Source organism: Bombus huntii, chromosome 2 (assembly GCF_024542735.1).
Source record: "Bombus huntii isolate Logan2020A chromosome 2, iyBomHunt1.1, whole genome shotgun sequence".
Taxonomy (NCBI): Eukaryota; Metazoa; Arthropoda; class Insecta; order Hymenoptera; family Apidae; genus Bombus; species Bombus huntii.
This window is the reverse complement of record NC_066239.1, coordinates 19,284,676-19,297,476: the sequence shown is the minus strand read 5'-3', so window position 1 is coordinate 19,297,476 and position 12,801 is coordinate 19,284,676. Positions and strand designations below refer to the sequence as shown.

Below are 12,801 nucleotides of genomic sequence, written 5' to 3'. Positions count from 1 at the left end.
ATTTCTTGCTGGTGAGCGACGGGATGCAGCGAGGCATTCGCGAGTTGCGAGATACGCGTGTAACTTTGAACATTGCTGGCAGCGTTGATGCACGCGGTTCCGTGCAAGAAGAGACGTATTGCGATGTTGCAGTCCGCTTGGCTGCGGCTGTGACACGGCTGGCAAACGAAGAAAGTAGGACGGCGAGCAGTGTGAAAGAGAAAGGGTTGGAAATGGACACGTAGTTACCGAACGTGCAGAAGAACACGAAGAAGAAAACTTACAGAAAGAGCTATACACGCATCATAACGATATCTGTTGCATGGAAACGAGCGGAAGAGCAACGAAAGATGCGAGAAAGAAGAAAAAACAACGACGATGTAATGCCAAAGAGCAAAGATATCGCACGTCGTCAAAGTGAAAGAAGCCCTGGAAAAAAAAAGGATTACGTTCGAGGAAAGGAGCAAAGGGTTTGAACGAGGCTTGGAAGACGCTGCGTGAGACTGTCGGTAAATGGGTAAGTAGGACGGGGTACGAAAAGGGTTGAAAAACGAGTGGACAGGTAAAGGGAAATTAATTACGACAGCGACCGGCAACCTGGCAGAATTGTTAGCGGAGACGAACGTCAACGCAGTTTGTTTTTCTTTGATGTAAAAGTTGCGCTACTAACGTTGGAACTTCCGTTGAAAACAAAGAGCGAAGTCCGAGAACGATAATATTTCAGGTTGTTCTTTGTACAATGAAACGAAACAGCGTTCATTATTTTTTTTTTTTTTTTTTATAATACCACCGTATTCTGTCACAATTCGTTTATCTCTTCGTTAATGTTTTTAGGGAGCTTTAGTCTCACGCGTTTAAGGAACTTTGCGCTGTTTTCCTCTACAGTTTCAATACACCAACAGTAATTGTGTATCTTTCTATGTTTTGGTATATCAGGCGCGGTTCTGTCGACGTGGTTGATCTTTGTTTTTTTAGATGTTTGTAAGAATTCTTATAGTCTTGCAGAAACGGTAACAATATGCTGTAAAAATTGCATTCATATTATTTTATCTCAAGAGGTTGTATTGGGCAGGTTTCTCTCGAGGAGGAATAATAATTGAAAGAAAAAGATATCCTAATTGCTAGCTTTCCTTCTCATTGATCTATGTTACCGCACAATTTTCTTATTCAAATTTTGCCATCCGATAACGCGGAGAATGGCGTTTCTGGGCCACAATATTTCATCGTTTAAAATCGATCGATCGACATAATCCTCTAGTGCCATATAATATGATACTGCTTTGAATAATATCAGTATTATGTAGTACATAATGCCATAATCATGCTACATCATGCGAAACGAGGAGTTCAAATGCCAATAAAAATCCGTTACTGATCGATTTTGAGGTTTTACTATAACCTGCAACATATTATTGTCCCCCCTATCGCGGTTCAATGGTGCGCGGTACACTGCAATTTGTGCTTCGGTATAACTCCTGTCTCCATAATCTTAGAATATTTTGTTAAATTACTCAATCGCTCGGTAATAAACAACAACGAGAGAATAATAAATAATAATAAACAATAACGCGATCGGTCGATATAATCTCATTTAGCAAGCGTGTATCGCACAAGAAATTCTAACCAACGCGTCACTGTACTAACGATGCTCTGCGCTTCTTGTACAGGACCAAGAAACTGCCTGCAAGGCTAAATTACAAAGTGACCCGAATTGAGACGAAGACGCCATACGAAGATGCCACGAGACGCGACTCGGTTCATCACGAGAGATTCGAAAGATGTTTGTTAGCGCAAAGAAGGAAGAAAGAGGCGCGAATGGTTGTTCGAAAGAAGGACACGCGGGTTAGATTCGAAGAAAGAGAGAGCCGGGATGCTAGGTATAGCGACGTAGCCACGGCATGCGTGCAATAGGAAAGGAAGGTCGACATTGCCGAACCGTACCGTGGAACGGAGCCGTGACGAGGAAGAAACAAGGAAAAGACAAGAAGGGACTTTGCGCGGGCGAGTGAGAAAGGAAATGCGCGAGAGGAAGTGTTTGGCTGGAGGGAGAGAAAACGAGACGGAAGGGAAAAAGGAGACGCGAGAGAGGATTGGCACGCGAGAGCGTAGGAGGGAAAAGGAGAGCGAAAAAGAGAGTAAATGGGAGCGAGAGAGAGGGAAAGGAAGGAGGAAAAGAGGCCGAGGCAGAGACCTACATATTTCGTGGGGCCAATGAGACGGCGCAATGTGGCGGCACGGTGCTCTCGTCCTTTTCCAACGCGTTCGCCTGATCTCGGAACGAAGTACAGCGCAGCCAGCGGCCACAGGGAGTGGGAAACGAAGGTAGCTCGGTGGAGTAGAGCGCTACACCGACTCAGTTGCTTACGAGCATTTGCCAACGAACGAACCGAGTCATGGCTGTCCGTTTAGAAAATAATAACGCGGGTGTCGTGCTCGCGACGTGCCGTACGGTGCTTCTCGTGTTCGTCGCCGTTCTTGTTCTTGCAAATGCCGATCAGAACCAGTCGGGACTGAAGGTCGAAAAGCTGTATGTACCGGAAGTATGCGACGCGAAATCGAAGATCGGTGACCAGTTGACGATGCATTACACCGGCACATTGGTGGATGGTACCAAGTTCGACTCAAGGTCAGTGACACTTTACCAATACGATATACGTATAACAGAGAAACAGATAGATTTTACGTTAGATTCCACGTGTAATAGAATGTGATTTCTTTGTTCCGATTTATTTGATCGTCTCTCGTTGAGAGGTTAGTTCGACGGTCGGTGGCACACGTGTCACGGAACGCAATGTATTACGCTGATTACGTGGCCGACGTATTTGTACTGCCATATGGTTTTTTTTCGTCAAGCGGTCAAAAGGTTCTTTCATTCGGTAAATAAACATCTGTTTTAACGGCTGGGCATCTGGTCTCGCCAGTGGCTTCTGGCATGCCAGATTCAAATGTAAGCGTCTGTATCTCCATGTAGGTTAGGATGATGTCAACGATGAAAGATTAGGGGCAATTGTTGTATAAGGTTTGTAAGATTTTCTCCTGTCGTAATCTTCTCTGCTAGATTAGTTCGTTATAGTCTATATAAAATGATATCTTCGTGAAATGAAATAAGTCACATCAATGTGAGTTTAGAAAGCTAACTATATCTGTATGTAATATCTTGTAAAAAATTATAATATAGAGAAATGTAGAAAGAAACGTATATTTCTGGAATTACGTTGTTTGATATAGGCTAAGGAAACATTGCTTGAACGTAATAAGTTTTGTATATAATTCTCTGTTTCTTCTGGAACATTATGTCGCGCAAAAAAGATTCGCGCTGTTGTCATAGTTTTTCTTTGCAGCGATGCTAAACTTGACCAACTATCTTGAATTAATCATGTCTCCATGAAGATTTTCCCTTTCGTCATGACATTACGTAAGATATTCCAATGATCGCTATACAGCAGTTTGATATCAGAGTGCTTTTGATTTGCAACTAGCTTTTAAATTCTATCGACAAATTGAAATAACGAAATGCAAATTAAAGTATCATATGTAGCAATATTTTCATTTTATTTGCAATCTTTTAACAACTATCTCACCGTATAGAAATAAATACTAATCGTCTATTGGTATCAAAAAGAATTACTATCCTATATAAATACTAAACTAAATACACAAAGCATTTAGGTAAATATCAATAGTCAACAAGCAGTTTTAGGGATCCTACGATGTCTTATTAAATATATTGTCAGACTAATCTGATCTGACGAGAATCTTCCATTAAGTTTCCTCGTATTAACGCGAATTTGCATCGCAAACCCTACGCGAAAATAATTAACTAGACTGTATCCTCGAGTAGATATTACATAGAATCGATGTCACGTAGTACAAGCGCCCCGAATAGCTTAAAGTTAGAACACTCCTAAAGTCGTACGCATTCCAGACGACGTGCTTGGAATTTATCTTGTTGCAGCAAAAAGTGTTTCGAATCGATTCACAGCCTTCTTAAACTTCGATTATATTCGCATACATATTTCGATCGCTCGTTATCGCTATACATATTTATATCGATTTTGCATTTACATCAAGGGATTAGGGAACATTGTCAAAGACTAGTCAGACCGTTCAACTCTGGAATCATTAAAACATGTATTTTCGTGATCAAAGTTCGCCCGTATAGTTGATAATAGCGTCAATGTAGCTCCGTTTGAATCTTCGGTATCGTTGGGCGGGAAAGGTTTACACGTCGATGATTCATTCGAACGCGATTGGAACGAACGATCTGCCAACGCGGCGTCTGTACGAGAAACAGGCACAAACAGATAATCTTAGCAATAATCTGGTAATATCCTCACAGAATTTCTATATGTAGCGTATTGATTATTATTTATGATGTTATTTATGACTGCGGACTTTGTATCTATAACACTTCAAGGTACAGAAATACACGGAACGTACATGTTAAGGTTGTTCGATGTGTAAACAGAGAAAACTCGTGGATAAATTGTAAGGCAGAAAATATATTTAAATAGAAGTGTAATTATAAGTAAGAATACAATTTGAACTGGTCCAGATCCACACGCTAGCTGTGTTACCCAATAACTGAAAACCCCGAAGCCAACGTCGCCTGTCTACTGTTTATGGTCTATCTTCGTCGCAGTCTTTTGTCTACACGTTGTCGATGGCTTCGGTGCTTGAGAAAACTAAAAAGACCAGATGTAGAGTTTTTTTAGAAGTGGTAACCACTTTAACAGTACATAATATGCAAAATATATGCATATGCATTTCATATATGCATAATATGCATATATGAAAAGAAAAACATCCGGTGCAAGTATAGCGCTTGGTATATCATTTCACAAGTAACGTTCTGTCATATTCTGTCTGATAAAATTAAAAGGTAACCAATTTAGAAAAGTTACATTCAACGATTGAAACGATTGCAAATGCTATTAGTATGGAAACGATCGTTAACGATGAACCAGGAGAGAATCTTTTTTATTACTAATGATTTTCCTAAAACAACGAATAGCCTTTTCTCGGTTGAAATTCGAGCGAGTTTGAGACATAGAGAATATTCGAGGATTGCAACAGAGTTAACTTTCCGCAGGAATAAAAAATTATCGATTGTGAGATATTGGAAATAAGCAGCCAATGGAAATTATTTCAAATATTTCTTTTGGAATAATATGCGTCGAATCAAGTTTCCTCGTCAGTATAACGTATAATATTTGGAATGGAAATTCTATGCATTAATCTATCTGTAATCGATACGTGCATGTGAAGTAGATATATGTTTATATATATATATATATTGGCAATGAATTTGTATTTAAGTGAATTTAAATGTAATGAATTACATGCCGTACAGTCTATAAAAACTGAACAGAAATTCTTAACAAACAGTGAATATTGCAGATTGTTACGTAGAGGTAAAACCCAAGTAAATATTAATTAAACGTAATGTTCTGATAATGACGTTGCTAATGTTACAACGGGACTAGTTCGAGGTTCAAGTATTTTTATACCTCTTGTTTTCTTTCCAACGGTATATAGCAGGCAAGCATTGAAAACCAGTGGTGAACGCGAAAAGTTAATTACTCTGCGAAAGCGTGTTTCGCCGATTCCGTTATGATAATACGAAACAGGCGCGTTCCCACCATCTAGAATAGAATCTTAGCTGATTATCGGTAGTGAGAAATCTCGGCGGAACGGCCTCATTCGAATTCAGGCTCTCGACCGCGTCAGAAATCGGATTTGACAGTCGGTTTACTTACGTGCTCCGCTGTCCGATCCATGAAGTCGTTCGCCAGAATTAATTGCTCCTCGATCCAGAGGTGACAAACTCTCCAGCCGGTTGATCGATGACAATATCGTGGTCTAGTGACATCTCCTGCTGAACGTCAAATGCTTCCTAATATTGTATTTTACAGAAATTAAAGAGGCGAACTTTCGATCAAGAGAACCGACAGCCGTTCGTTCTCAGGCTACTTATTTTTTTACGAATACCTATTTTACAAAAGTCAAAAGTAACTTCGCTTTCCACCAACAGCCCTGGTCTTCGACTAACGTAACTGATAACTATTCACGATAAACGATGTTAAATATATTTTCGCGAGTAAATAAGACTAGTTATCGCGTTCACCGGTGACCTCTATTCGATGATAAATTAAGCAATCGCACTTCCTTTCGTTGCTGGTTATCTCTTGAGTGATTGTCAGCGAAATGTCGGATTATTAATAACGATGGCCCCTAGAGACTACAGAAAAGAAAATGAGGATCGTCCTTGGATTAATCTAAGAGCAGACGATACTGGGTTTGATGCAGCGTGTTGGTATTTTATGGAAGCAACGTATATTATCAGCTTAATTTGCTGTTGTTAGATTAATTAAAAGATCTATATTTTACTTTAAATATATAAATGGTAAGGAAAAGGTCATAGATTGGTCATGGAAAGATATTTTAATATAATGTTGTTTTTCAATGCCTCTGACGACTTCTGATAGCTTAATATCTGCTGATAAAATTGTTGTTTGAGTCTAATTGCGTGAGATAATATGACATGAGTTCTTACATACGAGGTGTATTATTATTATTATTGCGGATATCTACTTTGGCAATGAATTCAATGATCATTAATAAAAGGAATTACGTTGACATATTACATAAGGTACTTGTTTTACATCGGTTCCGCAGAAATTCCTCTTTAATACGTGATTTTCTTTGAAATGTCTTTATGATATTTAGCAACACCTAGACGCATCCAAATGTCTCTTTCTTTCTATCTACCATGTATTAATCTTACGATTATTTTCTCAAATAATGGTTTCTGTAAGATTTGAAGAAATGTCATTGGAGAAGTTAGATCAGGTAGATTTTCACATATAAATTTTTGTAGTAATGCGATCAGTCAGAATATTTTTTCCAGTTTGACAAGTGAATTGCAACGGATTACGTGCACAAAGTCGTCTGTATGATGGATTGCACATCGTTAGATGTTTAAAACATGTATTTCCAAGAGGATTTGCTAAAGAACAAAGCCAAGTTAGTCGAGCGTTTATTACACAAAAACACCGCTTTTACCGATCTCTTGCGTATTTTCTGCTCGGTCGAATGTTAAATCCAGAGACAAATATCGTTTCAGTATCAGAGAATCTTCCTGTATCTCGAAAGATACCTCAAGGAAATGTCATTTTTCTATATATCGAGTTATTCACGCGAGCGGGCATCATCGAGCAGCTCTTTGTGATCTAAATTCGATACTACGAGGAAGTACTAGCTGGAAACAGGTCTTTTGAGCTTGTAATATGTCGCAAAATTGTGTCGCGATTGGATAAATCTTGTTGACGGGTTTTAGCGTGTTTTCATAATTTCGTGGATCTGAAATCATCGCTCGTTAAAAATTTCACGTTGGCTTCTCGTCGGGACGTTTTCATGTCCCGTTTGAACGTTTCTATTTCTTTCTTTATCCGACAGGTGCTTCGAACTCGCTCTCATGCACGTTGCTTTGATCCTCGTATTAATTAAAACGTAAAAAACTGTATACACCAAGCAGACGAATTTCCCTTTGTACGCACGGATACTTTCCCGAGCGTGACGTATCGCGTTTGAACATTTATCACGTTCAACTTTCTTCGGTGTGAGTTGTAATTTTAAGCGTTTAAAATGAGAAACGTGACACGAGCTTGAGGATAATTTTAGTTAGAAGAAAATGAACAGATTTACAATGTCTTTTTTTTTATTAGCTAGTTATGATTAGTTATTAGTTAGTATTATCGTATATCAAAAAATAAATATAATTACAATTATAATTGTGTTTAATTATTAAAATATAATTTTTTAAAAATGAACAAACCAAGTTACAAATCGTTACTATTATACAGTTCGAGACTAGAGTGAAAGAGAGAGATCCATTTTCTGTAATTTAATTGATTTAGATATTTGCTAATTGGAATGAGATTTATAATTGCCAGAGAGAACACCTCTTTACGAAATAGAATATATTTTACAATCAGATTTATAGCAACTGATTGAATCGATTTTATAATCTACAATTATTTCAGTTGCATATATTTCATAACATATTATACGTATACCCATTGATAATACGATACTTTGCAACAAATCGTTTCATTCATATTAATAAAAGAGTGTAAGTGGGAATAAGATTAACTGTGAAATAAGAAAAATGGCTAGTAGCCTTAAAAGAAACAGGTTAACATTTACATAAATAAGAAATGGTAATTTCTTCCCAGGTTGAAGATTACGCGCTCAGTAACCGGCTCTTTTGATGATTACGATAGATCAAACGATAATGATATTCGACCAAGTTGACCGTCCTGACGTGTTTTAAAATTGTTTCGTGGGGCCGTTACTGGTACCGTTAATCGCGGAGTCAACACATTGCGCCACGAAAAGTTAATAGCCACTTTTGAGGTCAATACGAAGAAAGGCGATGAATCATTTCGCTGCATATGTATGATACCTTGAACACAGCACGATATCTTGCGTATAAAATATTTCTTGCTTCTTTCTAATATTCAGTTATACTTGAATCTAAAGATAGTCTATTCTCTGGTATCAAATATTACAAATACTATATATTTAATATAGATATTTTGTTAATTTTTAAGAATTGATTATCGTACGGTTACGGAATGTAGAATTCAAGACTGAATGACTTATAGCTTTCAGTGTTTTCGTAATAGTTTTCATAATGCATGTCTTAATGGATCACGTTTTATTGCATGAATCATTTATTTTTAATTCGTATTTATTCTGCAAAGTAAATGTGCCAGTGTACCCTGTTAGAATATTTTTTATAATAATCCCTGAATTTACAATAACAATAATTTCCCCTCAAATATAATGTCATTTAATTCGACGTTCAATTCCAGTTGATTCAAAGTCAAACAAACGTTTAAAAAATCCTTTGAAACGGGGAAAGTTTTACAGATACCTTTCAATCAGGTTGTCTGTAAAGCGTTCGTTTACAGAGGGATTACGATTAAGCCACGCGATAAAGGCGTCCGTCGTGATAGATTTTTACTCTTTTACAGTTTTCTACCAAGCAGTTCCATTAAAAGTTCGTAAAAATTTGATGGAAAACACGAAAATGAAACTGTGTAACATCTGTGATTACCTCGCGTACTTGAATTAATCCGTTTATAGGATAATTCGTTCTGTTCAATATATGTGTAATGTCCACATTTTATCGTGAGATCCACTTTAAAAAAATAGCAACGAGGGATTTGTACGAAACATACGACGAATTCATTTGTCTTTTGTTCACGAAGTAATTCGACCTTTCAACAAAGTGTTGTTTGTTTCGCAAACAATGTTACTAACTGCCATAGAAAAATTGGTTCCGCGTTTTATAACCTTTTCACCGGGCTGTGATTCCGCCGGCATTGTACTTATTTTCACGCGTAAACAACGGTTAACGAGAAGTGGGAAAAAGATTGGTCGTCGTTGAATGCGGGTGTTGGAAATAATACAGGGCAGTCCGTGAATGTGCAACAATACTTCTGTCTTTTTATCACGAGTCTACGCGATAAAATAAGTGAAAAATGTACGAATGAGAGCAGTGCTGCATGCTATGGCATGCTATGGCTTCCAAATGGTGGAAGATCAAGCGAGTATTTTACCGTTTTGTCTTGTTTTTGTAGAAGAATATTACATAAAAGTAAGTCGAATGATTTTAAATCCGTTATTCGTACAATTTATCCAGCAAAGTAACGTTTTTCAACTTGAATATTTAAATTATCATGTCTTTTTACTTGTAGTTTTCAATTACTCTATAGATTATTATGGTTTTACGAAATATAACAAAAGAAAACGCTTTAGATATAGAACTAGTTACTCGTAAAATTGGAGCTGGTAGCTCCGTAAAGTCTGGTAGAACCGTTCGAAAACAAGACGAATAAAATTAAAAAATGCTTAATCCATGTCTAAATTCAGGATGCTCATATATTTACAGCATAAATTTGAATTTCATTTATCTCCATAAAACATCAACTGTCGTATAGCCTTCTCCTGTCGTAACGCATACATGTACAGTTGTAAACTCGTGCAAGCTATTTTCTGCCTTGTTAATTTCCTAATTACGCGTGGCGATTAAACTTCCTTTTTGGGAGCAACGTTCGCCGAATGAAATTGCCAACCCTACCACCGAAAACGTTTTGACGGCATCACTGATTAAAGCTTTAACTTTTCGAATCTTTAATGACGAATTTAAAGCGTGCACTAACGAATCTGCAGCGTCTTAATAGCCAATTACAGCAACTGAATTACGTAGGGCCGGAAGAGCTTTCAATGACTGTCGTTAATATATATTCGGACACTACGATGTTCCAGAAATTGTTGCTCTATACATATTTTATTCGTAATATTGTTATGGAGTTACCTTCTGATATATCGAAACACTTATTATAATTGGCAGAAAATTCTGAACGATAAATATTATTGAATGCGGAAATTCAACATTGATAGTAATTACATTATTTTGGGGTATTTGAGACATTTTATTTTATTTTTATAAAGGTACTTTTTCCATTACGAAGACTAAATCTTAACTACTTTCTATAGAGAACGTCTATCTTTAGATATACCGGCCTCGCATCAAGCGGTATAAATATACAAATATCTCACTTTACATATAAATATATTTTAAACGCAATTTTATCACAAAACTAGTCTAAAACCTTTCTTAGTTTCTTCGTCAAAAGGAACCACAATTCCGTCGTTTTCAGATCGCAACGCGAAAAAGAAAGCGAGGCAAACGACGAGTTGGCGCGATGATTAAAAGTGTCGCGGAACTTTCATTCCGGATGCTCTTTGCTTGTCGATTGCCACTCGTTCCGCTTCTTCTTCGTCTTACTCGCCTATCCAAATTCCGTCTCTTTTCATCAATAAGCTTCGCGGTCGCTCCGAGCAGCTGTTTATTGTGCTCCGTTTAGGTGGTTCCTGTCTGTATACAGAATTTCACGACGGTTGTCGACCATCCATGAGCGAAAACGTCGACTCCATTTGCCGCGTCCTCGCTAAAGGGCTTAGCTTCTTCGTTCATGAGTCGAGTTCTCGCCCGGCACAGCGAGTTCTCCGGGCCAGGTTCCGCCATTCCCAAAGCAAATCTTCGGTCGTGTCGGTTTTTGTTCCGCGAACATTCCCGTTCTGTGTCGACGCTTTAATGCACTCTTTCCAACACTCCCTCCCTCCAACTCTGTCCTCAACCCTTCCGCCTCGACACACACTCGCACCCGTTCGTTTATCTCGTCCTCCCTTTTCCATCGTTCACGGCGTATTTCTCGCGACGCGTACCGAGCAATGCGTCGACTTTCTGAAGGCGTTCTGTGAATCGGAGCTCGGTGAACACACGGCTCGTGAATGTTGTCGACGGCTATGGAAATAAAGGCAGACACGCGACGCATCGGTCGCTGCAAAAAGTGCCACGGAATCTGCGTCAGTCTGTTGGATTGCTCGAGTGCTTCTCAGCCGACTAGCAGACGTTTAGATTGCTCGTGTTCAGGTTTCACGGGATGCAACGCGTGATATGTTTAGGATGATAATGTTGGCGATAGTGAACGCTGTGATTGTGGCAGATTGAGGTGATGGTACACAGAATTCATTCAGAATTGTCATTTCAATGTTGATACTGCTCTTATGGTTTTATTCACTGTAAGAAGTTGGTAAAGCCCACGATGGTTTTTTTCGCTATTAAACTTTAAATCGGGCGATTAAAGATTTCAACGACAAACTGATATTGTCTATTACATAATTTTTATTAACCAAAGTAACAGAGAATCATTTTATAAAGTGTAGTAAGATTCTATGTTGCATCGATACATGTCGAACTAAATATGGATTTTCTAATTTTATCTAAAGTACGTTTTAAATTTGTGGCGGCACTCGACCACGGAAATTTCCAACGGCTTCGCGGCACAAAGCGCTATACCTTCAAAGCATAAGGCCGAGAGGCCTAATGTACCATCGATATCCCTACGGTTCTTTCGCCGAATATTCGGTAGAATGCATACGCGGCAACCGTCGCGGACTTCTAACAAACGCGCGCGTAGTGGGGATATCAAGGGGCAATAAAGGGAACAATCTGTTTGGTTTTGAACCAAAAGATTCATTCTGCCCCGAGCTGCGAAGTGCGAAAGGTTAAGAGAAGCAAACACAATTAGAGAAACGAGTCGTCTACTCTTGAGAGTTCAGTTTTAATCGTTACTTGTTATTAATCGTTGTTAAACGTTAACCGTTGTTAATCGTTGTTAATCGTTAATCGTGGTTAAACGTTATTTGTTGTTAATTGTTAAGAGTCTAATAAACGTTATTGTCGAAAATCAAGGGTATTTCCTCGTGGACAGGTTCACCGACGATCACCTCAAATCTTTGCCTTAATATGTTATTAATCGAACAAACCTAATTGTTTTGTTCGATCCCTTTTGCTGATCGAGTGTTGTTCGTTCGCAGTTGGTTGGTATTACCACGTACTGTGCCGATTACTAAAAGCTATCTAACTAGCCCATAAGACCATCCATTATCGTGAGAAATAACTATTGAAAGGATTGCTAAGGACTAGATATGACAAGTGACGACTACGAATGAGAATATCAACTAAGGATGACAACCAACGACTAACTATAGATACACACTTGAACGGGGGTAAAGTAGTTAGTCGCTGGTGGACGGTGGTTTGGCAACAAGGTGATCCGGCTTTAGGAAGGAAACGAACAATGATCAATCTCTAACGAACGAATTTCCGCTAAATGCCGCGCGTGGAAATAGCGAACTAAAGATATGTTGCGACACTCAACTAACTAGCGATGAGTCAGGCAC

General features: G+C 38.5%; 1 protein-coding gene and 1 long non-coding RNA gene across 3 annotated transcripts in view; one reads left to right on the top strand and one right to left on the bottom strand.

The window, feature by feature from the left end:
• Positions 1–6,012, bottom strand: part of LOC126874744 (uncharacterized) — a 65,008-nt gene extending 58,996 nt beyond the window's left edge. The window contains exon 1 of the long non-coding RNA XR_007692998.1: positions 5,739–6,012. This is a non-coding gene — a long non-coding RNA (uncharacterized LOC126874744). The remainder of the gene's footprint in view (positions 1–5,738) is intronic.
• LOC126874697 (FK506-binding protein 2) overlaps positions 2,289–12,801 on the top strand; it is a 115,867-nt gene continuing 105,354 nt past the window's right edge. Inside the window, exon 1 of one of the 2 annotated variants that reach the window (XM_050637039.1) lies at positions 2,289–2,605. In XM_050637039.1, coding sequence (XP_050492996.1) covers positions 2,373–2,605 — 233 coding nt within the window. In that variant the 5' untranslated portion in view covers positions 2,289–2,372. The remainder of the gene's footprint in view (positions 2,606–12,801) is intronic. The other variant, XM_050637050.1, reaches the window with a different exon arrangement.